We start from the raw sequence: 27,562 nt of genomic DNA on the forward strand, positions 1-27,562 counted from the left end.
ATAGACCGGAAATCTTCACTGCGAGTTGCATTTTTAATTAAATAAACAGACATAAAAAGAAATTACTGCCATTCAACTTGGGACATACGCTGGAAGTTTTTAATATTTAAATTCCCCTCCACGGTGTTTCCCGAGCGTTATGACATGTCCTTCTTCAAACGAGGCTTATGGAGAGTATTAAGCGGTAGGCAGCGGCTTGGCTCTGCCCCTGGCATTGCTGAAGTCCATGGGCGACGGTAACCACTCACCATCAGGTATGCTTGTGTGCCTACAAGGGCAATAAAAAAAATATATTATACCTCGGAGGAGGATGATGGGACTATGAACCCATTCGTCTTTGCGGGCCATTTAGATTTTTATGTAATTAATTGCAGCAAGAATCTAGATCTTTTTATCTATAGGTTTTATAGTTTGCCCAATTACTATGTCATACTAAAAAGGCATAATACTGCGGGGGAGATCTCCAACGGTAGACCGACCACGACTACAGTCCGAGGTTTGGGCCGTGTGCTCGTCTGCCTACAAGGGCAATAAAAAAAAAAAAAAAAAAAGGTCCCTCAATTGAGACATGCTCTCGAGCAAAGAGCGATGGTGAGACATGGTAAGACCCATCAAATCTGCCGCCTCCTATGCGAGATTTATTAAGATTATTATTATTATGATTAAGATTGATCGTCGTGTAGCGTTGGAGGGTTCATAGGGAAGCGTCAACGACCTCTCTGTCAAGAGTGAAACGATTGAGAAAAAACTAGTTTGTAGTATCAATGAAACAATCCTATTCATAAAGGGTTCTTATATGGTAATAAAGTTCTTCTCTATTGCAATTCGTCAACTCTCAGATTAGGTTCCATTTCAGATATTACTGACTCCCGGTTTGTGAGAAAGGAATGTAAATTTTTACGGCTATTGTTTTCTGACTAAATTCGTATACAAGATCTAAGAAAACTTATCTTTCTCTCGATCTACCTACACCTCATCGCTAAGCATCTTATGATCCAATACCAATCTTGGCCACATAGAAGTTGCAGTGGTTTGAGTGTCAGACAGATACCCGATATATTAAAATATATTTTACCCGATATATTTTAAGTATACTAAGTACTCATGGCATGGAATGAAACCACGGCCTTGCATTTTATTTGTGCCTAAGCAATTTTGTAGTTCAGACAGTAAAATAATTGATAATTCAGTCCATTAAACACTTCGATTTAGTTTATATAAAAACAGGGCATGCCAAATTTTTCTGCTTCACGCCAAATTATTTAGGTACTTTACGAAAAGTACACCAAGGGAAAAAATGTAAAACACAATTGTTTAAAGTATATTTTAATTATTTTTGCGAATGACATTTAAAATGAAATATGTTTCATAAACAAAGTGGCATCTTGACGCCAACTTAACCTAAACTTCTTATAAATAACTTATCGATATTTAAAAAGGAATGTAAAATTACATCTTTGGCACAGTGAATACGGAATGTGAAACTAATTAATAGGTGGTTTGACATTTTTTGTGAAACTACCAATAACGTTACCAGGAGGAGAATAGTATGCTACAACATAAACCTGTCCTTCCTTCGATTTAGCAACGCCCACGCCGATTTCTCTAGTTTCCTCCCATATAACTTGAGAGAAATGTCCAGAATCTAAATTCGTGGGTTCTCGACCAAATTTATGATTATTAATCTCGCTGTACCATTTATCGACAGGATCACGCCCAGAAACGGTGAATGCTGGATCCGTGGACCAAGCGTAAAATATATTTTCGCCATATTCGTTTTGATCTCTGTGTTCAGTCTGGCCTTTTTTGGCCAACGCTTTCGCCCATTCTTCGGCGTATTTACACAACTTCTTGTTTAGTACAAGAGGTTTGACGCCATGGTTTTGTCTGTGGTCGTTGTGAGCGGCTAAGAAATCTTCTTCGAATTTCTCTGTGGAAATTGAAGTTGATCTGAATTTGCTCACAAAATCTGATGCTAGATCAGTTATGTTCTTGCTACTTCTTTGACTTGGAGACGAAGGGGCAGAACTAGTGAAGGATCCTCTAGGAGATATTCTGTTTGGTGAAGGAGGAGCCAAATTGTTGTTCGATTCTCTAGGAGAACTATTGTAGCTAGAGCTGAACTGCATAGCCCCAGGGGGTAGGACATTTTTAACGAATAGCCCGCTGTAATTTCCTGGTGGATAGTAGTTTGCGACGACATAAAGCTTTCCAGTCTTGCTCTTCGCACTTCCTATCCCCAATTCACTCGTAGATCTCCAGATTATTTGTGTGAAATGACCACAGTTCAACACTTCAGGCTCCTTGCCAAAGGAAAACTCATTGATTTCGCTGTACCATTTATCTACGCAGTCTCTAGCTTTGATCTTTGTATTTGGGTCAGGTGACCATCCGCAGTAGACACTTTCACCATACCTTTGGTTCAGACTGTAGGCGAGACTGTCTCTTTTAGCAAGTTCCTCAGCCCATTTCTGACTAATTTTACTGATTTCTTTATTGATCACCAGAGGCGAAACGCCATGCTCTCGTCTGTATTCATTATGGACTTCCAATGCTTCGTTTTCGAAGTCGTTCGATTTAGAGGTGAATAGTCTACTCTGAAATGAAAATCAAAATTTTATTAAGATCATAAAAAAAGTGATTAAAATCTACCCGGATATATGAATTGCAGCCTAAACTAGGTACATAACAATCATCTGCAGTGATTATCTTAATTCCAATTCAGACTACTAATTCCCGGTTCCCAAGTTGCAAGGAGTATTAAAATGGCGATCCAAGCTAAATTAGTTTAAATTGCAACATGAAATATTGTGTCCCCCTCATATGATAAGATATGTGTATAATAAAGTCCTAAACTTTTTCCTACTGTTATGACTTAACAATTTAAATAGAAAAAAATATTTCTGGCATTTGGTCCTACAATGACAAAAATCGCAGTTAAAAGGAGATATTGCTACGTAACTCCAGCCACCCTCGCTATTGTAATATTCCTATTACTCATCCACAGTAGCAAAATATCTTCTAATCTATAACCGTTTCCAAGCTCATATACCGCTATACATAATTACCTTCCAATTCCAATATTGTAAGAGCATGAGCTTACATACTAATGTGTTCCATCGACCTCTTTCTGCTGTGAAGCATTTATTTTCCAATTTAAAGTGTAAAGTAGAAATAGGAATACTATTGAGAAATTAATTGAATTTTTTAGGGCCTCTGTGCAGTAGCAGTCACATTTGTCGAGTGCATTAATTTTTTATTTTTTTATTTGCTTCTCGTACATCTGTTGTTTGACTCCATTTTTTTTTGGCAAAGCATAAATTGTTATCAAATAGCAATTACAAGCGTCGTATGTGATTCATCCAGAATTCACGGTCGTATTCTCTAATCGCGTGTTTGTTTTTAACGACATACTGATAAGGTTAAACTACTTCTATTTAAATTGTGAGTGATTCAAATCATAAACCCATTCAGTCACAGTCATGTTCCCTTTTCCAAGCGAGATAAATGTAATGAAGGAAGCAGTCAATTTAGTACAAGTGGATTATCGTATTGTTCTACTTTCTAAGTCGGCGCTTTTGATGAATGAGTCCTGATATTAAGTGGATACCGGAGCCCATAGATATCGCAACGTGAATTTTGCCTCCCACATTGAGACATTTATATAGTGGCGGCACTATTCTTCAAATCGATACGCATGATTGCTACACGACAAAAATATGCAAAGTGGTGGAGCGAGCCCGTGCGGGCTCAAAAAACATCCTATCCACAGTCTAACACCTTAACATTCTACCACCAACCATCAAAAAAGTCCTGAAGCACTAAGTTGAAGGCTCAATTGTAATGTATATTGGTTGTGCCATCCTTCAGACTAAGACGTGTATCTGTTTTGTGGCAGGGATACATAATATGGTATTATTAAAGGCCAGAATTAAGTTCGTATTTATTAGCTCAGTAATGGTGAAAATAAATGATTTTTTTGCCGAAATTATCGGACCAGTTTCTGGCGTACTTAGCATAAGCAGTTATTGATCTTCATACATAGCACCATGTAAATTCCGTCATCCACGTTATGGCGGTATGATTGGCATGTGATTCGTGGGAAATGCTCTGAGGAATTATTCGAGATGACCCCTGATCTCCTTTTTACCATTTTTCAATGAACGACGGTAACCACTTACATTCAGGTGGGCCATATGCTCGTCTGCCTACAAAGGCAATAAAAAATATTTAAGATACACCTATATCGGTACAACGGATCTTCAAATGAAGCCTAAAGGCTGAAGAACCACAGTAAAACTAGGCAGATAACAATAAACCAAAAACTCAATTCACATAGTTTTAGAGATGCAAATTTTTATGAATTTTGACTCATCCGGGTTCTGACCTCAGAGGGGAACGGACGTCGGTTGTAAGAGTGCAGGGGAGTCGTTTAGTGGGTGGGCCCTAAAATCCTTGGACCCGCGGTCTGCTCACAACACCATGCAGACCGTTGAGTCTCACATACCCCGCGCGCCCCTTTTGCGCGGGGACCTTGTATAAGGTTCGGCCCCCTACCCGAAAAAAAAAGGTGGTACTTCAAGTACTTATATATTTTACTTATATTGTATACAAGTAATTATATTGTAAAACTATCAAATTCCTAAAGTCATCGTGAGAATAAAACATCTTTTTATGTCGGAATTTTTCGAATTTACAAGCTTCGCTCACAGTACTACCAGATTCATTTGTTTGAACGTTTTAAACTCAGAGATGTACATAGGTGAGAGAGAGAATACGCTTCATTGCACACCAAAAACACAGATCATCAAACAGTCAAAAAGCAGATCCATTTGTACAATAGGCGGTCTAAAAATAAAAGAAGATAGGTAGGCGGTAGGTCTAAAAATAAAAGAATTGTTTCGATGTGTCTTAATTGACATCATATTATAGCAATTAGACTGACACGGTTAATTAACAGGACAAATTAGTGCCGCATTTAAAGTACAAGTAAAATCGCAAATAGCATGTTCTGTTTCTTTGAAAATACAAGACCACACGATATTCAAGTTTCAAAACGGATGATGGTGTTCGAATGCTGTGAGCTCCAGCTATTACCATCTCTATCTTCCACCCAATATCCTCAAGTATCCACTCAGTATCCTCAAATATTGTCATAATTCACTCCCTAATTATCTCTAACATTGCAGTTGCTATGCTTATTCTTTTATGTTCTAGTGGCCGGTTAGGTTTTCCCAATGCGTACATGCATGACAGGAATAAGTGATTAAGTACCCATAATATTATTAATATTATAAATTGGAAAGTGAGCTATTTTATTTGTGACGCTTTCACGTCTTGATCATTTTGCATAGTTCTTGTTAGGGGTACCGAAAATGACATAGGATATCTCGGATCTAGGAAAAACAGTTTTCAAGATATTTATAAGTATCTAAAGTAAAGCTGCGGTTAAAAACATTTGTATTATAAATTTCAAAGCTTTTAGGTTTGGGTGTTTGTTACTTAATCACGCTAAAATTACAGAACGGATTCGAATGAAGCTTCGTAAAGTTTATAACGTGATTATGTACTGCATATTTTTATGCTGGCTAATTATATGTTCTCTGCAATATCGGGTATTACTGCTATAATATGTATATGCGATAGTTTATTTGCTGGTTCGTGATTTTACGCACCAACGTAGCTTATGGACTAATAAAATTTAACAAAAATAAAAACCGACTTCAAATAGAAAAAAAAAAGATATTCCAAAATAAATTAATATACACTAAAAACAATAATCATCGAAATCGGTTGGCGCGATATTGAGTTATTGAGTTATTCATCTATTTGTCGCGCACGTACTTAATGCAAATTTAAGACTCATACGGTTTTCTCATGGATGCCATTATCAAAACTGGACTAAGTTGAAATGGAACCACACGGGAAGCGTCAGCGTTCTAATAAAAAAAGAATCTTCAAAATCGATTCACCGAGTCAAAAGTTATGAGGTAACAAAAAAAAAAAATAGACAGTGGAATTGAGAACCTCCTTTTTTAAAGTCGGTTAAAAGTGATAGTGAATTTTCAACAAAGATACTGGTTTTGAGAATCAAAAGCTATGCTATAACGTCAGGATTTTTGGGATAGAAGGATAGTGGAGAGACCTTACTACTTAGCTAGGATAAATGGGTGAACTCAAAGGCTCCTCCAGTAGGATTAGCCAATAACACCAGATCAATGATCCATTATTCAGCCTTAAATCCGGTGCTTTAGAGCAGTATTAGTAACAGGTTAATCAACAGATCGGTTGTGGTTTCGTCTTTCCAGTGAAAAAAAAGGTGAACACGGCACAACTACAAAAGAACACAATTTTTGGCAACACCGTAATAACTACAAAATTGATATTCATTGAAGACACATTTAGACTGAACTTCTTATCAATTTACATTGATTACGGATAAACAGTTTGATAAGTGCTGATAATAATACATGTATAGTGTTTTAGCGAAAAAGGATAACGTGTTCAGATATAAAACAATGATCATAAGAATGTCTGATTTGTCGGTACCGGATTCAGATTACAGGGCTAATGTACTATCGCGATAGTTCTTTATGATTTTTAGGAATAATCTTTCCCTGGCTGCTACTAAGGACTACATTCATGCCTTGTCTCAAGCTATAAAGGTCGTTTCAAAAAATCCTCTGAGTGCTCCCAGTAGAATATCCAATTTAAAACTCAATTATATCGAAAGTCCCCCACTGACCCGAAGTCTCTAAGAGATTAAGAAATACTAGGAATCTGTCAGTTCTAAATATTTTCATCTTTTTTTTTTCTACAGTAGAAAGTCGCCGTATTCCCACCCGCACGGCAGGTGGGGTATCTGGGATTCGAACCTCACTAAAAACTCCTGCCGCTCACAAATATTTTCTTGTCTAGTAAGATCTTTTAAAAACTGTCTCTTTCAATGTTTGCAAAGCAGGTAATATGTTCCTTGGAATGAACTTGACTAATTGGTTAAAATGCAGCTATCGTTTCCCAGAAGTTTCCCAGTTTCTAAATAGGGTTGGTGGTTGCTATGTAAATAAAACTAAGAGTTCAATTTATCGCTCTGTCGCACTAGTCAAATACTTTGTTTGTTTTATGAATATAAAAACTACCTTCTAATGTTTCTTCAGAATCTACATAATATGCGTCACCTAAAATTTTTTACGTTTTAGTTCCACGTAAAATATTTTCAATTTCATTATTACTCTTAAATACTGTAATAGAAAATTAAACTGTTATCCGGTAAACAAATTAAGCGGACTTTGCCACACCTGATACAGAAATATATTAACAGTAATCGATAAAGTATCTTGTTTATTTTAGTTATGTTTATCGGTAGATCACGGTTTTCCTATCGCCTAAGCTCAAGCCTGTCCTGTGATAGGTTACCACTTAATTTTGAACCTCAATGCTGATCATGAAATACGAGGTCTCATACCTTTATCGCATCATGCCACAGGCCAAATAAATTATTTTGAAAGTGGGTATATTAATCGGAATTCACGAATATTTTACTGTTTTGGTTGGGTGGCAAGGTGAAGGAGTTAAAAGTCCGTCGTGAGTTTTATGGGCTCATATATAAACCCTGTCATCCACCTTGATGCGTGACACCGAAATGTCAATTTTCTATCGGTTGTCCTACCCTTTACAGTGGTACGAGTGACTACCTCGCGGCAAAAATAAGCAAGATTCTTTTATTTATTATCAAAACATGAGCTAATAGAATTGAAACTTTTATGATTGCCAGTGGGATTCACCTTGTTTAATATGTGCGGGCTTAGGCACTGCTTAGTACCAATTAGGCAGTGAGTTTATCTATTTGTCTAAGCTAGAGTAAATGGGTTGCGGCCCCGTCGTTTCGGCCCCAAGCCCAAATGAGAAAGAAAGAGGGTTGGTTGGGCGTGTTCTTCCCAACTGTAAAAAGTTAACGCCGAGCATTGGGTGGCGGTGAAATTTCCCGACCTCAACAAAGAATGCACATAAGGCTACCACATGCTCCAAGGGCTTTAATACCTTTGAAATAAGTAGACTCGCCAACCCGCAACACCCAGCGTTTGATTTTAAGGCCAATAAACTTCATGCACAGATTTTTAGTAGTGCATTTGAAGAGTCCTACACTCAGCATTGAGTGGATACGGGTTGAAGAAGAGAATAAAGGGGCCCTCCATTATTTTGTTTTTGTTTAATGAATTCATCAGAGCATAACCCCAATGCCTGGTTTGTCGGGTGGTTATCTTCTGTACCATTGAAACCGGATTTAATTCCCGGTCTGAATCACTATTTTTGTAAAATACATTGCGTATTCGACACCAAAATGTGCTGGTTTTTGTTTCGTTTCGTCCCTAAAATGTGTATTTTAATCATATTTTTTGTATTACGATATTAACATACAATCAACCGCTCTAATATTATCAAACTAAAGATAAAGCTTCCGTTTTGCTGTAACTATATTTAAATACGATTTGGAATCTAAAAATAATAACTATTTGTTCATTTACATTTTAATTTAGCTTGAAAAGAACATTTTGTAATGCCAATTTATACTTTTCAATTCCTCCGACGATTTAAATCACAAGAATGTTTAGGTTCTTTTCTAAATGTTCCCGAAAACGGTTTTTTTACAGAGGACTTTTTAACAGGAGCGAAATCACTTTTGATCTTTTTAAATATCATGCACTACTTAATTTTTATTACATCGCACGAAATGTGCCTACCGTAATTTGCCGGGAAAATGGGCATATAGAGTTTTCCACGAGTCGAAAGCACAAACAAAAACAGTTAATTTATGTGATCGAAAAAAAAACGAAGTGTTCTGAATGTCTGGAATCTTAAAATTAACAAACTAAGAAATGCTGTACCTACTTCGAGTACTTAATAAATTACAACAAAACTCAATTACCATTGTCCTTTACGTCACTAGTATACCACTCAACTACTTAACAGATAGTTAAAACTGTTTCAAACTCGTCACGCGAGATCCTGTTCTATTCGCGCGTCCCACTTTATCCTTACTGACGTTTGAATGCGACTGAACGTTGGTATTGTTATCACGATAAGCAGGCCGTTATCAATGTCACTCGATTAAAGCGAGTCGAATTGTGATCGAATTGATTGTGAGTTTTTTTGCGTGAATAAGAATGCAATTCTTGCATGTATTGTGAAATGATTTAAGACTGTTTAGAGAGGTGACAGCTCTGTATTTTTTATTATTAACTAGCTGACCCGGCAGACTTCGCAGTGCCTCAATCGATACATAAAAGACTTTTGTATAAAATAAACTTAAAAGAAACAAAATCGGAATCCGTCCGACGGGGGACAAATCAAAGGAAAAACAAAATTGTTATTTTTATTTAATTCCGAGCATTTTCATTTTTATCTACCTTTTAAACCTTCTCTGGACTTCCACAAATAATTCGAGACCAAAATTAGCCAAATCGGTTCAGCCGTTCTCGAGTTTTAGCGAGACTAACGAACAACAATTAATTTTTATATATAGAGATATCGGTAACTTAATTAAAATATACAGTCAATTTAATAAACGTGCATTGTCTATAAGTACACTTCAGTAAATACTTAAATAAAAAATCGAAAACTTGATATATATTGTTATTTCTTTTGCTCTATACAAGGGTGTTAGAAGTAGATGGTGGTTTAGATTGCAATGCTCTATAGTGGATGTCAGTTTTTTTTTATTCTATTTTGTTTTAACGAAAAACCAATAGTGCATGGAGTATAAAGTGACAAGGGGCTTCAGAATTAACACAAGTTGTGCTAGTTGGGTTAATTTCTAGCCTTTATGCAAATATAAATAATAATATTAATGTCGCCTATAGCCTATAACCTATGTTAACGAGATTGAAGTACCTGTGGCGTTCAAGAGCCCACCTTTCTATGATGCGTAAGCCGGAACGCACGAGAGGTGGAAAAATGAAGATATTCTGTGACAGGAGATTTTTTTACCGCCAAAAATACATAAGACGTAAAAAATAATAAGTGTTAAATTTAAAACTGTGTAAGCCGCTGCATAAAATAAAACTCCTATTGTTTCAATTGCAGTGTTAATTACGAGTGATCCAAAAACACGATTTTCACGCGTAATAAAGAAGGGATTCTATAGGTACGGACTCCCTCATACATAACTACTGTATTGACGGCTGTGTCACCCTGTAAACCTAATCGCATATATGAAAGCAACAACAGGCAAGTTGGTGAAGTCTTCCTCTGAGGATCTACAGTAGCGTCTTAACAATAGTCAAATAATCCAGCGGCTTTAATATGTAGTGATCACTTTTCACGACGCTAAGGGAAAGGAATCGGTCATTGCTTTTCTAGGAAGCACACAGACAACATGAATTAAAATTTTATAGTATGACTGAATTAATAATTAAATTGGCTGAAGTATAGAATATAGTACTACTAATGCTTACAGACTTTTTTAAATCACCTTTTGGATATTCCATGAAACGCAATAGTAACCGTAGTAATAAAGTTCTTTGACAATGAAACAGTAAAAAGAAATCCGAGTGAAATCATTGTTGTTTCGTAAAATTCATAGTATCCACCAAGGTAATAACTAAATAGAAGAGTCATTGATTGGTTATCTATCAACCGATAAATGTTTATAATCACATATTGATATCTTATTTCTGTTATCATTTACTTCACTATTTCACGCAAGGTGGCTATGGTCTGCGCTTGAAGAAATCACACACTATATGACGAGTGGCTTTAAAAGAATTAAGTAAGCGTTATCTATTTTTCAAACAAGATAATTATAATAAATGCTTATTTTAAAATTCGTGACATTGAACTAACGAGACGAGGCAAATTCTAAACAAAATCTTAAAAGTAATGGCAAACATATCGTAATAAAAAAAGTGATTTAATGTTAATATTGAGGAGTTCAATTCCAGTAGTTGAAAATAATATTAGTTAACGTTATTGCGAAAGTAAAGTAAATGCAATCTGTTTTTTATGGAGCCATTTCTGCTAGAGTCGACTTTAATTTTTTATTTATTTAAGTTTTAAACAGTGGTTAACTTAAGAATTACTTTCCCAAATATTAGATATGTTTGGGAATAGGTATTAATGTACAAATAAGTGGTCCAATGTCGCTTTAAGGAGAGTCCAGATAAAAATATTTTGAGATTTGAACTCCTTTTTTTTGTTCGGCACTGCTAATGTAAGGCCGGTGTCAATTTTAAACTTTAATTAGGTAGTCATACTTATGTAATCATCTCGGTACAATGGCAGAAATTGACGGAGTCTTATTAAGAGAACCCGAGAAACCGTGTTCACAGTTTTAAAATTAAATTAAAAACACGGTTGTATTATTGAATAATATGATATAAAAAACTTACAAACATGTTGTTTATTTCTTTCACTTTTACAAAACTACATCTTTTTCAAATCCGGCGCCATTTTAGAAACATTTAAAATGCAAAATGGCGGCTACGTTTGAATTTCGAACGTTCATGAGAACAGATTAAATAATGTTATATAATAAACAATGGTACATACGTTCAAACAACTAAAGCGAATGAGATGCAACTGTCGAAAAACGTTAAAGTCACGCAAAATGATAGAACACGTACGAATGAACGTTAGCGTTATTTTTGTGTTCATTAATATCTGGTCATTGACCTTAATGAGTGTGGGAAAACCTTTACAATGATTCATACGTAAATTGATGTAACTATTATTTTTTACGGTCAAAAACTAGCTCTTCACCACTGTTGAAAATTATATCATTTTTCTACTCTGCTTGATCTTCTAATTTTTATTTTTAATATATATTATTTTTGAAGTTACAAGCGTAAGATTATGGAGATGGAACTATTTTTTATTTTATTTTAATATTTATCTTTGAAGTTACAAGCGTAAGATTAAATATTTAAAATATTTTAACAATGGATTTACGGTTTTTAAAAATGTTGAAACTTTAATATGATTCTATGACTTTAACTATGACTATTACCTCGGGAAAAGGGATGGTGTTTGTTATGGGACGCAACCTGTAGCTGTACGTACGCGGCGTGTCACTTATATGGGAACTGACAATGTCCCGGGTTTTGCTGCTGAGGCGTCGGCTAAAATGAAGCATGCCAAGTATGCTGGTCTGAAATCTGTATACCTGTTTGTTCCAGTGGCAGTGGAAACGGCAGGTGTGTCGAGTTCAGAGGCCAAAAAATTTATTGCCACAATTGGCCACCGCCTCAGAGAGCGAGGCCACGATCCTCGGTCTGGGTCGTACCTGGTCCAGAGATTGTCCATTGCCATACAGCGTGGCAATGCTGCTAGCGTAATGGGTACTTTCGGGCCGGGTACGATCCAGAGTGGCTTGTTTGAGTAGCCAATGCCTATGCGCGCATTGCTGTTAGCGTGGACTTATAAGTTACTTATAACGACGCTTGTAGTTTAAAGTAAGTATTGTACTTTTTGACGAAGCATGTTGCTGATCACTCTGTTTCTATAATCTGACGAAGCGTGTTGCGGATAATAATATGTTTTAAAAAAGTGTTATTTCATTATTGCGAAAAATAAAGATAATTTTGTTAAAAACAAAAAAAGACAACTTGACTATAACTTTAATATGATATCTATGTTTCAAGGAATAAAAGTTGACGAATTGTTGTGATTAGAATGCGTAACGAGTCTGTACTATTAAGCCGTGGCATATTTATTAGTGGCGCTCCAACATACTTATTCGGTATCGCTCGGATAGGTGTTATTACAATTTATGGAGCAAATTAGCCATGCATTCCATTTTCAATGGTAGGGCAGCCAACTATATGTCTCAGGTATATGACAGAATATATAATACGCTATAGGGTATAACATAGAATCCTTGCCCAGGATTACGGGTGATGACCTCAACGGTGGAATGGGCGGTGACAGCAGGTGTCGGATTGGCTAGAAAGCTAGAGGCGGTGGAGGAAGTGAACCACACAGGCATAGTACCTTGAACCTGATGGAGTACCTAAGTGCGCAAATAGGTGATTTCTGAACCGGCTCATGGTGGATTACTATAGCCACTGAGGCTATAGTACCGCGAAAGCAAGGAGAAAGTACTTTATTATTATTCTATGAGAGCTATGTGTTAGACACATTTTTTTTTAGTAATACTGATAGCCTATATCAGCTTCGCCCTAAAGTGTAGGTGAGCTCACGGGGCTCAAACTGGAGTGTTGCTAAAACCGGCCCTAGCAAGAGCAGTGCTTCGCCGAATCTACCGCTGGATCGGAAACACGACCCACTGAGAAGATGCGACAAGAAACTCAGTGGGCTGTGTCTGTGGGTTAATTCGCTCGTCGAGCCCTTCGTTGCAAGCGTCGGGTTTGACGAGGACGGTGACCGGGGGACACAAAGTGATGCAGAACAAGTTTGCCTGGCAATATAATCGGCCGCGACTACTCTTCCAAGAGTATTCAACTAAGAAAGATATGACAGAATTTGTGTTATTATGTTAAGACCTTTGATAAACTTGTAATCGTATTTTTCCTATATTTTTGCTCATCAAATTTGCAAATGTGTTCAGATCCCCTCGTTTTATGTACTCACTGAGGACCATAGATATCAAAAAGTGACGTCAAAATTGGGCAGAATTGTCAATTGTTTGACCTCTTCAAATCGAACGCAGTAATGTTTCTTATAAAGCCTGCACCCTATTTTACAAGACACTCAAGCTACGAAACTTAACTTCCCAATATTAGGTACCATGTATATTATGCTCTAAAGCAATTATTGTTGACTTTCGTTAAACCTTCATTTTCTCAGAATTTACTTTGTAATCGTTCCACCAAATAGATGTCATTGAACTCTGTCAAACAACTTGAAAGTTCAAATTTTAAAACATAAATTGCGAACAAAAGGGCGGACGGAAGTTAAGCCTTGCAATTAACGACCATAAATAAGTTGTTTTAATTAACGCGTTTTCGAGGACTCATAATTCGCTGCCTAATTATAACTGGCTTATTTTGTTTTTTTATTGTTTATAAGTCCTGTGTAGGCCGGATTCACATTGGTGACCACACGAAAAGGTTTCAAACTCAGTAGGTAATCGGTGCGTAGGTAATTTTTCATCAATCCCGCTGTGAATTTGGGTATGGTAAAACTTTAGATTCAGATTATTCTTCCCTTGAAGTGGGAGACAATAACATCTAAAATAGCCAGGCTGTAAGTTTGTCTACATCAGGCCGTAAGTTTATCTACATCAGGCCCTAAGTTTGACCGTTCTCTAACAAGCAATTAAAATTTGCCATCTGGTTACATGTACAACTTTTGCAAATCGCAATGCAAAAAATGAGCCCTCAAAATAGTAATTGAAATCGTTATCAAACAATGTTTCGGTGAATGCATTAGAAACGGCATAATTATAATATGTTAGTGGAATATTAACCAAACCTACCCTGAATTAAAGATGAAAATTGTGTTTTCAGAATTTACGTCGACGTAACACTTTGGGTACAACCATTAAATATTTTACACAAGTAATCTTGGTTGAACGAATCCAAAGCATGAATCTTAAATAGATAATGCAATGATTTTAAAATTAGGTTAACGTTTTGTTGATTATACTAAATAAGAAGATGGCGCGGCTGGTTTAGTGTCAGATACTTAGTATCAAGTACTTACCACGTACAAAAGTACCACGGCCCACCTGGTGTTAAGTGGTTACTGGAGCCCATAGACATTTACAACGTAAATGCCGCCACCTACCTTGAGATATGAGTTCTAAGGTCTCAGTTTTAACAGTACAACGGCTGCCCCGCCCTTCAAATCGAAACGCATTACTGCTTCACGGCAGAAATAGGCAGGGGGGTGGTACCTAGAGTCACAAGATGTCCTAACAAAGAATAAAATCAGTGATAAAATTACAAAATCGATACGAAAGTTTACAAAACATAACCTCACTTTTGTTATCTCAGAACGAACACAAAAATTTACAATTTAAAACAGAATGATAATGGTTTACTCACGATTCTAGAGCATCCTGGTATAATGCAAGGCAGCTTCATTTCCGATTAGCTCACTGTAACTTTTATGCCGTGAAACAGTACGAAGATGACTCCTTTTTGATTAAAATTACGCTGCACTACATTCATGTATTGAGATAGCGGCCGATATTCGGAGATAAGTGAGGCGGGCTTGGTGCGAGCGATAAGATTAAAGCGTTTTAAAATTTTGAATTTTAATTTAAAAAGTGATTTAAAGAAAAATAAATAATAAAATAGAAGATAACCATGTTTTGTTCCTCCCATAGACATTCACGAATTTATTTATGAACACCACGATGATCAGTAGGTATTACGATGTGCTGCCACTTCTGATAATGATGGCCTATCGTGTGCCTATCGGTATTTGGCTGCCTCTCAACGGCTTGTCAGTAATTATATTGTTACGCCGGTAAGATTAACGCCATTTATCGCCGAATAGTCGAACGAATATCGAAGGATCTAGTAGCATCTAGAACGCTCGAGAAGTAAAACGCCATCTATCGTCAGATAGCGGAAACTACTACTTGATATGTGTGGAATATTCTCGATAATTCTAGGGATGAGGTATCGGCTATATAAGTGCTGTAGAAATGGCACGCAGTCAGTCAGTAATCGGAACTATTCGAACCGAAACAGCGACCGGATCACCTGAAGCGAAGCGGAAGAAGCAAATTAAGAATGTAAAGTATTTGTGAAGTGTTTAAGTGTTCTAAAATTAAATTTTGAATACAGTTTTTATTTGTACTTTGGTGAAATTTTATTTATGCCGAACCCCAGCGCGTAACAATATATTCCACAGGCCGTGTTGCCTCCTGATCTCTACTTCAGATTTTCATAATTTCTATCAATTTAATAACGTGTAATAATTATTCCTCATAAATATAATTGTAGGCAGCGGCTTGGCTCTGCCCCTGGCATTGCTGAAGTCCATGGGCGACGGTAACCACTCACCATCAGGTGGGCCGTATGCTCGTCTGCCTACAAGGGCAATAAAAAAAAATCCTTTTGTCCGTGTACATTGAACATTAATCGCTCATTCTTCGAATTTGTACCACAGTTTTATCATCTAACACAACGGCCAATGTTTGAGCATTAGTGGGGATACCACGAGCCACGAGAAGATAAGTGAAAGACCGTCAAACGACATTCTTAAAATTAAAATCGCGAGAAGCCAAGGACACTGATGTCGCTTCAAGCAGACTTTTCTAATGAGACAAAAATGCTTGTGTCAAATTTTATAAATATTACTATGTTGTTTCCTCATCCATTTCAGTCTGTCTCCTTTTCCAGAACATTCCAAGTGAGTTGAAATATATATCTATCGTGACCTACTAGACTCGCGAACTTTGTACGCGCGAGCATTGAATCCAAATGGATGATGCTGATAGTCAACTATTGGACTTGGTGATTATAATTGTGCCTGGAAGAGATCGCTTTTAGCTATAAGACCGACTATTGTACAACTATGTATAACTGCTTGTTGACTATTTTTCTTAACGTTAATTGTATTTTGGTGTGCAATAAAGTATATTCTCTCTCTCTCTCTCTCTCTCTCTCTCTCTCTCTCTCTCTCTCTCTCTCTCTCATTTTAGCATTTTGAGATTATAGTGTAGAAACTAGTTGGCACAAACCAAGGAGCATTGTTTATAACTATAATATAATATGTATAAAATAAAAAACCTTAACATCTAGTCGACTTATTTAGGTACCTACTGGCTTTTGTATTTGCGTCACAGTACCTTAATTGACTTTCGGAGCTCGTTAAGTTTTTCGTATGTAACTCGCGCTATAAATAGTACACATTTAATCATGATGTTTTTATGCCTCTAACAAAAAGACTTCAATATGTTTACGATCATAGCGTAAACTGTTTTGTTAACACTTATTGTTTCCATCAAAACAACATTAAAATATATTGTTACGCCGGTAAGAGTAACGCAATCTATCTCCGAATAGCCGAACGAATATAAAAGGATCTAGTAGCATCTAGAACGCTCGAGAAGTATAACGCCATCTATTGTCAGATGGCGGAAACATACATCGAAAGTACTCGACTTGTGAGGAATGTTCTCGACGATTCTAGGGATGTCGTATCGACTATAAAAGCGTTACAGAGATGGCACGCAGTCAGTCAGTAATTGGAATTACTCGAAGCGAAACAGCGAACGGATCACCTGAAGCGAAGCAGAAGAAGCGAATTTAGAATTTTAAAGTGTTCTGTTTGTGTTCTAAGTGATAAATAGACTTTTAAGTTGTACTTTGGTGGAACATTTATTTATCCCGAACCCCAGCGCGTAACAATATGTTCAATCTCAGCGTCACGACAAAAACATCACCTTCGTTAAGCAATGATAAAACGAGATATCTATAAAACATCTCTTAAGTACTTTTGAGATGTGCTGAGACCTAGATCAAAGAAATTGCAGTTATTTCGGCGGCTTCTATTAACCTTTTTAGTTTTCTTTAATAATGTCTCAACTACGTTTTATCACGTATTCGTGCATTTAGGCAATTTAAAAAGATATTGTTCGTTTGAGATTTAACAGAAGATCATGATTTCTTATAGAAACGAAAATAAGGCTCGTGAACCCTTTCATTTATTTCAATAACGTTAGAGTGGAACATTGCTATTATTTTTCAACTGTGACACGAATACACGAGATGTTTCGGTGCTTGGTGCTTCAGTGCGATAACGCTAGGCGCTCCGTTTATCTGAAGGGTGTTTATTTATATATTGCACGCGAAGTAAATGAAATAAACTTCAAATTCTCAAAACAAGAAGTGTGAGTAATGCCGGAATAATCAAATTTTATTTTGATAGTTTGTCTAATGCGAACTTATAGGGTGTCGCTTAGCCCCATCTTACCTCACATTCGTGGGCCTTATCAGGCACATCATACAGTCTACATGACGGTGGACACTAATTCTCATTGTCATCAGAAAAGCAAGGCGTGTTGAAAAAGCGTAGGTGTCATATAGGCGACTAAGGATTTTTGAAGGATTATAATTATTACATTTTACAAGCTGGCAATTCAGTCTCATGATTTTAAGTGATGTGAAAATGAGAATCCACTGCGGTGATAACACAAACGAATCTGAACGATGTCAACATATCTCATGACCCATAATTCTATAAGGGCTTGGACTATAAGTGAAAGAACTCTTTAGCACAACAAAACTCGCCAATTCAGTCTCATTAGATTTCTCTTAACGAATATCATTAAAAAGGAGTCTTTGAAATCCCTTATGAAAATACAATTGAAACATGTAATTGCTTTTCCAAATTGGGGAAACTGGTGTAATAATTAGATCGTGTCTTGCTAGAATGAGGTAAGTGATGGGAATAAAAACCTAAAGCTACGCCATTTCACGGCTGAGACAAAACTTGAAGGACTAAAGTCGTAAAAAGCCATGCTGCCGTTATACAGGAAGCTTCATTAAGCTGAATAAAGTTTCCCTTGAACTTACGTTATGTTTGCACCTGTCTTGGTAACTTTGTAATGGACGTGCTTATGCAGTATTTAGAACTAAATTCTTATATTATTTATAATCTTAGTATTTTACAAATTTTATCAAATCTATGCATATAAATAAAATTGGATGTCTGCTTGTAAATGAAATAACCGCTTTTACTACATGCATAAGAATATATATACGGTACATACACCAAAATAACATTTTTTACAATATTTGTCTGTCTGTCTGTTTATCTGTCGGTCTACTTGTTCCGGCTGATCTCTGGAACGGCTGGACCGATTTTGACGAGAGTTTCACTGATAGGTAGCTGATATAAGGAGTAACTTGGGTTACTTTTTTTAGACTAGCTTCGCCCTGCGGCGTCACCCGCGGTACGACAATAACCGCGGGTAACATCGTGGGACTCGTTAGTTTATTAATAGTATGCACTGTGGCTACCTCAATCTATTAATGTTTCCATTATCCATCCATTGCAGCGTCTTTGAGGTCAGAGTTTTTTTTTATTTTTTTTTATTGCTTAGATGGGTGGACAAGCTCACAGTCCACCTGGTGTTAAGTGGTTACTGGAGCCCATAGACATCTACGACGTAAATGCGCCACCCACCTTGAGATATAAGTTCTAAGGTCTCAAGTATAGTTACAACGGCTGCCCCACCCTTCAAACCGAAACGCATTACTGCTTCACGGCCGAAATAGGCAGGGTGGTGGTACCTACCTGCGCGGACTCACAAGAGGTCCTACCACCAGTGTAGGCATTGGCACTGGACTGCTTCATCTCCCTCGTCATAGCACTTCATCTCCATGTTTACCTTGTTCTTCTACAATTCTTACCCTTATTGCCGGCTAATTATGGATCGATTGGTACCATCAACCATCCACCGTCCACCTAGGGTTTCAAGAGGGATTTCGACATTCATGTTTGGATGTCTCCGGTTCCCATAAGTAATACCGGGCGGGATATGATCACATTTACATATTTTTTATAAAAAAAATATTTTTTGTCTATCTATTTACTGTCTATCTATTTTTAATAAAAAAATATTTTATAAAAAAAATATGTATATTTTAAGGTGGGTAGCGCCTTTTACATTTCGATGTTTACATGTAGATCGTGAGCTTGTTCATCATGTAGCAAAATAAAAAAAAGCAAAGAAAACAAAAAAAACCCTTAAAAAATTCAAACACAATGAAACGAAAAAAAAAACTTTCACGGTGTAAACACAAGGGAGTCGTGATTCTCTCTTACGGGGGCATGGGATGGGCATAGAGGCGAACCCATCAACCCGGGTGGGAGTGAACATTTACCGTGAACCGAACGGAACTTCAGCTCGATACTGTCCCTGGTATTGCTATCGTCTATAAATAAAAAAATTAAAAAATTAAAAAGCCTTTTATTTCACCCCTAAAAAAACCAATACATTTTACATAATCTGTTTTTTATATATTTTTTAAATTATTACTATTCTATTTTTTCTTAATTACTTTGAATTGATTTGTTTTAAGTTTAGTTTAGCGTGAACCCCTCTGTTTGGGGGTAAGACCTATGCTATCGTCTATAGTCGATGGGAAATCCTACCAATCAAGTGAGTGCCCCCATAGGCTACACATAAAATCATCGTGTAGAAACAACGCCATTTTTTCTTTATTACGCTTAACAGAAAACTCACTACGTTCTGTATTCAGTGATAGATAACTACTTGCCGAGAGCTGGCGATATAATCTGTATGCTTAATTTTAAGTTAATTTTAATTTTAAGTTAAGTTAATGGGCCGTTCGGATTGTCGATAATCCATGCTTACGGATTGTTTGGAACCTCTGGGTCTGTGGAGGGACTTCGGTTCCCTCTGTATTTTGTACCGTATGTTCCATGGGGAGTGCTCTGAGGAATTGTTCGAGATGATGCCCTCATCTCCTTTTTATCATCGCACCTCCCGCCATCGGAGCAGAGTTCATCCAAATCACCAGGAACCGCTGCGTTCATCGCATTTCCAGAGGTCTTTTTTGCCACGTACCATCCGGCTATGGAATGACCTCCCCTCCACGGTGTTTCCTGAGCGCTATGACATGTCCTTCTTTAAAAGAGGCTTGTAGAGAGTATTAAGCGGTAGGCAGCGGCTTGGCTCTGCCCCTGGCATTGCTGAAGTCCATGGGCGACGGCAACCACTCACCATCAGATAGGCCGTATGCTCGTCTGCCTACAAGAGCAATAAAAAAAACTGCCTTATAAGCCAGTGTGTGTAGAAGCTACTTATTTGAAATATAAAACATTCTTGCATAACAACATCCCATTGTCTCTTCAATAATGACCATTGTTATTGGCATCGTATTCCATTGCATAGTTATAATATGCTAAGGAACGTATTAAATTAAGGATCGTGCTACATTTTACTCATCGTTCACGGTCATGGAGACCTTACAAATCGATCGGAAACCCATTATCTGTTCTTTACATCTGTGCCCTACTTTGAACTGTGTCATGAATATTTTGTTCTGTTCGAGTTAACTCTGAGATATCATTCAGTTTTTTAATTGTTAAGGCACTATTAATTAATTGTTTACTGGTAGTAGGACCTCTTGTGAGTCCGCACGGGTAGGTACCACCGCCCTGCCTATTTCTGCCGTGAAGCAGTAATGCGTTTCGGTTTGAAGGGTGGGGCAGCCGTTGTAACTATACTGAGACCTTAGAACTTATATCTCAAGGTATGTGGTGCGTTTATGTTGTAGATGTATATGGGCTCCAGTAAACAGTTAACACCGGGTGGGCTGTGAAGCTCGTCCACACATCTAAGCAATAAAAAAAATCTTTAGCCAGATGCAGACGATAATAGAACTTCGAGCTGTTCAGGATATGCATTGTCCATATCAGAGCAATCTCTATCTCTATTAACTGAGACTACGCTGATTCCGTATCTTCCAAAATTAATTTTTTATCCGAAATTACCTCCTCTCTTTGATTTTTTCCGATCGCTATGACATCGTTTACTTGGGCTTTAAAATTAGTAAAATTATGTGATATATTGTCTGCAAACTTAGTATTAATCGTAAGTAAAACACATTCAAAGTAAGCAAATGTATTCTCACCACATATAATATTTTGTTATTACCTATCAAATCGCCGGTACCTTGAATGGATTATTCTAGCTTCTCCAGACTAGTAGGCGAGCTCACGGTGCTCAGCCTGGGAGAATTTACTAACAACACCCTTAGCAAGATCATTTCACCGTTGAATCTACCATTGGCTCATAAGTCCTGCCACCAGTAAAACTATTCGAAGAGTTCTATTAAGAAGAGTTCTATTAAGGGTGTGATATGAAGCAATTACTGAAATTGACTTTTTTCGAGCAGATCTTAAAATTATTTTAAGGCGTGAACTTAATGCCAAACTTAACAGTAAAACCTGGAGCTATAAATGCGGATCGTAAATAAGAAAATTGGCTTTTAAAAGTATATTGCTCTCTCGTCTCCGTAACAGAAAATGACAGTGAGAGATGCGGCTCTGAATGAAAATATCTATGTGAAAAGTCTCTTCCAAAAATGCAGCAACTTTTTATAAAATTTCGTCTTTTGTTTTGCATTAAATGTTCCTTAGTTTTAAAAGTATTCTATTCAATTAAAAACTAAAATGATTAATCGGGCACTTGAATCGTTATCTATTTGATTCATCATCAATCATCATCATCAGCCTGTATCTATTCACTGCTGGATGTAGGCCTCTCCCATAGTCCGCCACAATAAACGATCCTCCGCCTTCCGCATCCAATCTCTCCCAGCATATTGCCGCAAGTCATCGGTCCAATAAGCAGGGGGACGCCCAACGCTGTGCTTATCTATTTGATTCCTGTATGGTAATCAGAGATATATGTATCAAATATAGAAACTTCTTTTCCATTAAAGATAGACTTAAATTCTTTCAAATGCGTATTTTGGCCGTAGACTGTAGAAAATAAACGCAACCCAGCTTTCCTTATAAGATATATCTGCAATATAACAATCCGTACATTAGATATAAAACAAATTGTCGTCCCGTTGATTGCAAGCTACCATAAAATATTATAGATTCTTCGCTCTCGGATGGAATTTATTGGGCTATAGCCATTCCCTTAGGCTGTAAAATATCGTATAATTTCGATAAATTTTACGATCATCTTAACTACTTCCTGTTGGTATCGGAGATCTTAAGTTGGTGTGAGTAATTTCGATATGATAATATAAAGGCATACCTAAACGTCTTACTGAATTTTGTTAGATGTGTTGGGATTTGTATACGTAGGAAGTCCTAGTTTGGAGCCAAGTGACAATGTGTGATTTCAGCCCGATTATTATAATTATTTTGCTAGGAGCCATAGCTCAGAGTTGTATCATTATAAAAGTACTTTGAATGGCCGCTTTTTTAACTTATTACCTGAAGCTGATGATTGCTAAATTGGTAAATGAAGCATGGGAATCTGATCAAGAAATCAAGACCCGGATAGAAACTGCTCGAGCCTCTTTTAATAAAATGAGGAAAGTTCTTTGCTGTCGTCAACTGAATATAAAGCTCCGAGTCAGGCTACTCATGTGCTATATCTGGCCTATCGTCATGTATGGTTGCGAAACGTGGACCCTGAAAGAGGACACTACAAGACACCTACAGGCATTGGAAATGTGGTGCTATCGTCACATGCTACGCATTAGTTGGACGCAGAGGGTCAGGAACGAAACCGTGCTTCAGCGCGTTCATATGTCCCGGAAAAGTTTGCCTTCTATCAAAAAGCGCAAGATAGAATATCTTGGCCACGTGCTCAGGAACGATCGATACATGCTGCTGCAGTTGATAATGATGGGCAAAGTGGACGGACAGAGACGTGCTGGGCGAGGAAAAAAGTCATGGCTCCGGAATATCCGGAAGTAGACCGGTATTGCCTCCGTCGAACAGCTGTTCCGGCTGGCTGCTGACAGAAATGAATACAGGAAGCTAACGGCCAACCTTCAGGATTGAAGAGGCACTACAAGAAGAAGAAGAAGATGATTGCTGTTTTCCGGAGATAGGCCCAATTGTGAAATCATATCGCCATCATATTTCATGATTCTTGTGTATTGTTGTGAAAATAATTTCATACTAATGTTGTCAATATATTGCACGTTTGCACGCTTAAAACCACCGAACCGATTTTCACGCAATGAATTCAGGGCATAATTTGAATTCTTGGAAACAATTAAATAGTAATTACTGTTTATTCTACTACTAAGCAAAAGATTTCCCCCATACTGTTGGACTTGCGACAGAAAGTTCATCCCAGTATAAATTTTTTAGTCTTGATGGGCAAACAGTAATATGACGCACGATCGATATAAAAATCTTCATTATATAAAATGACTAGCTGACCCGGCATACTTCGTAGTGCCTCAATCGATAAATAAAGGACCTAAACTTTTGACCTAAATAAACTTAGAACAAACAAAAGGAATCCGTCCGACGGGGGACACATCAAAGGAAAATCAAAATTGTTATTTTTATTTAATTCCGAGCATTTTCATATTTATTTACCTTTTAAACCTTTTCTGGACTTCTACAAATAATTCAAGACCAAAATTAACCAAATCGGTCCATCCGTCATCGAGTTTTAGCGAGACTAACGAACAGCAATTCATTTTTATATATATAGATAGATAGTGTGGTTAATCATATCATTATTAAAATTTCATTACCTGATGCGTTCGTGTTTAATCCATCTTCACTTCTCATCATGGGTGCCGATATTCGCATCGTAATGTTTATGGGTGACAGGAATGACTCAGCAAAGCTATACCCGGGTATAGAACGCGAGCTCATAAATTTTTATGCAATAAAAAAATTAAATAAACAGAAACATGAAAAATATTCAGAACGAATACATGTTCAACAATTCGTTTTGTACAATTGGAGAGTGTTCAAACAAAATTAACAATAAGGGATACTGTAAAAATAAAATGTACATAATATGGAAATTTTAAACGATTCTCGGATGTGGAAATACAAACGAATTTTCCAATGTATTATTTATTATTATATTCCCATCTTTTTTATTCACGTGTCTACTAAAATCGAAATTGTATTTGGTAAATGCGTGAGTTTGATATCGTGGTATATTTGTGTTTGTGTGTGTTTCGATTTGAAAGGCGGATCATCTGTTATGCAAACGAGACTTCGGCAATTGTGTTTAAAGAGACCAAAGGTGTGGTTTGTTATTTACTACCACTTTAGAGGAAATCTTGCACTCAAAAATAAATAAGTCAATCACACTATTTTATAAACACTTCTAATGTTTTTCTAGTATACAGTAAGTATATTATAATATTAACAAGAAACGGAGAAAATGAAGCTAGGCATATAGGATTAGATAAAAGCGTTGCAGAGCGTGGCACGCAATCAGTTAATAATCGGAACTACTTGAAGCGAAACAGCGAACGGATCACCTGAAGCGAAGCGGAAAAAGCGTATTGAGAATTTAAAGTGTTTGTGAAGTGTTTCAAGTGCTCTAAGTGCAAATACAGTGTTGTACTTTGGTGGAACATTTATTTATCCTAATCCCCAGCGCGTAACAGTAATTTATGAAAAGCCTTTGTTAAGTAAATTTGTACAAAATTCGAAACTTTGGTCATTTTAAATTACTAGTGTACTTGTGAACCCGCTTGGTTAGGTACCACCACTCTACCTATTTCTGCCGTGAACCAGTAATGCGTTTCGGCTTAATGGATGCGGCAGCCGTTGTACTGTAGAAGCCAAGATTTAGAACTAGTGTCTCAAGGTGGCGAATTTTACGTTGTTGTCTATGGACTCCACTGTAACCACTCAACACCTACCTATCTAAGCAACAAAAAAAAAATGACTCAATCAACCCTTTTATTATACTGGTCTCGTATAACTGGAAATCATAAGTCATTGTAATATCGCTCACTTTTAAGATTCGATCATCTACACTAATATTATAAAGAGGAAAGATTTGTTTGTTTGTTTGTATTGAATAGGCTCCGAAACTACTGAACCGATTTGAAAAATTCTTTCACTGTTTAGAAGCTAAACTATCCCCGAGTGACATAGGCTATATTCTTTTATTATTATTTATCTTTATTTTTTATTATTATTTTTTTAAAAATAGGGATCCTTGCTAAAACTCCAATAATGTAACCCAAGATTGTTCAAAACTACCTTTATAATTTTCTTTTTTAGTAAGCTGACGCAAATAGAAGGGTCGATGTGTGTGTATTTATGATTGTTAATTTGGATTTTTTTATTAAAGACCCGAGCGAAGCTGGAGCGGGGGCCGCTAGTGAGTAATAAATCCATAACATAAGTTAAATTGAAAACATACTACACGTCTTTATACGACTTTATCCAGCGCATATAGCACGGACACAATGGCGGTCGTTAAAACGCCGGTAATGCTAGAAAATTACCACAGCCGTGATTTATAACTGCTGCTTGGTAGGGGGCCCACACAATGGACCGTTGACCTAAATAGATACAGTTTAATCTTTTTCCGAAACACCAGGCGAAGTGAATGTGTTCCGTTCACGGAATCTAAATCTAAAAGAGTTAATTCGGTGTAATGATAGTAATAGATGTGGGATCGTCAATGTATTATCGTTTGGGACAGCAATGGACACTATAATCAAAGTCGGCAATCGATGTATCATAAAATATTTCACTGATATTTTGAATACTGGTGGTAGGACCTCTTGTGAGTCCGCACGGGTAGGTACCACTACCCTATTTCTGCCGTGAAGCAGTAATGCGTTTCGGTTTGATGGGTGGGGCAGCCGTTGTAACTATACTGAGACCTTAGTACTCATATCTGAAGGTGGGTGGCGGCATTTATGTTGTAGATGTATATGGGCTCCGGTAACCACTTAACACCAGGTGACCTTGTCCACACATCTATGCAATAAAAAAAGTAATGTAGGATAGCTGTTGTATAAAGCTAAGTTGAATCTTAAGCCTAATGTCTCAAAGATGGTTGTGGTACTTAAAACTATTTGAGCCGTGAGTTCCTTCGCCCGTATCTATACATATAAATAAAATTGGAGTGTCTGTTTGTAATATTGAAATAACCGCTTTTTACTACATGCATATGAATATGTATACACCAAAATAACATTTTTTACAATTTTTGTCTGTCTGTCTGTCTGTCTGTCTGTCTGTCTGTCTGTCTGTTTGTTCCGGCTAATCTCTGGAACGGCTGGACCGATTTTGACGGGACTTTCACTGACAGGTAGCTGATGATATATGGAGTAACTTAGGCTACTTTTTTTAGACAAGCTTCGCCCCGCGGTGTCACCCGCGGTACGACAGTAACCGCGGGTAACATCGCGGGACTCAACTATCAATAACAAAATTCAATATTTCCGAAGCGAAGCGAGGGCGGGTCGCTAGTATAGAATAAAAAACAAATCAGACATCGGTTTGATGGCGAAGCTATTTAAAATAGAGATAACAAAGTAGAACACCCTGTACGCTAAGGTGGTTGTGTTTACAATCAACCTCGGTACAAAATCATCTTACATTTAAAACGCACTAAACGACATAATTTTAAAACATTTCCCCAAGTTTTTCTCTCGCAACGACTCATTGTTCCCACGTTATTGTTGTCCGTTAATCGTGCATTTTCGCCGAGATGGCGCCAAGAAAGGCGAAATTTAAATATCAAACAATAGCTTTATCATCAATCATTCCTTTTGAATTAATTTAATTTACCTTCAATTTGATGGAATTATGTATTTATTTGACGGTTTACGCAATTTATGCTTAATTTTAGGAAGCTGATGAACTTTTGCTGTTATAAAGCTGACTGCCCGAGTTTGTATTATAACTGTTTCTTTTCACAACATTAACGCAATTTAGTAAGATAGAGGATAATCTTTCCCACGATTCTTAGATTCGTTTTGTGGCAAGAAATAGGGTCAAGATCAGATTTAATAATCTTTTTTTTTAATGCTTAGATGGGTGGACGAGCTCACAGCCCATCAGGTGTTAAGTGGTTACTGGAGCCCATAGACATCTACAACGTAAATGCGCCACCCACCTTGAGATATAAGTTTTAAGG

General features: G+C 37.0%; 1 protein-coding gene across 3 annotated transcripts; it reads right to left on the reverse strand.

The window, feature by feature from the left end:
• Positions 1 to 1,310: 1,310 nt before the first annotated feature.
• LOC778478 (SCP-related protein) lies at positions 1,311 to 15,160 on the reverse strand. 3 transcript variants are annotated; one of them, XM_012697317.3, is made up of 2 exons: positions 15,006 to 15,160; positions 1,311 to 2,597 (listed from the first exon to the last, which is right to left on the reverse strand). In XM_012697317.3, exons 1-2 carry the CDS (start codon positions 15,042 to 15,044, stop codon positions 1,485 to 1,487), a joined length of 1,152 nt encoding a protein of 383 aa, XP_012552771.1. In that variant the 5' UTR covers positions 15,045 to 15,160; the 3' UTR covers positions 1,311 to 1,484. The 3 variants fall into 3 exon arrangements, with proteins under 3 accessions (XP_012552771.1, XP_062528338.1, NP_001091773.1); XM_062672354.1 differs by lacking the exon at positions 15,006 to 15,160 and adding an exon at positions 11,388 to 11,643; NM_001098303.2 differs by lacking the exon at positions 15,006 to 15,160 and adding an exon at positions 8,927 to 9,057 and having other exon boundaries at positions 1,414 to 2,597.
• Between the last annotated feature and the right edge of the window lie 12,402 nt (positions 15,161 to 27,562).

This window comes from Bombyx mori, chromosome 15 (assembly GCF_030269925.1).
Source record: "Bombyx mori chromosome 15, ASM3026992v2".
NCBI lineage: Eukaryota > Metazoa > Arthropoda > Insecta > Lepidoptera > Bombycidae > Bombyx > Bombyx mori.

Coding starts and splice junctions, on each gene's coding strand:
- LOC778478 (XM_012697317.3), bottom strand. CDS start 15,044: ATGAAGCTGCCTTGCATTATACCAGGATGCTCTAGAATC. Junction 2,598..15,005: donor TACCAGGATGCTCTAGAATC/GTGAGTAAACCA, acceptor TTTTCATTTCAG/AGTAGACTATTCACCTCTAA.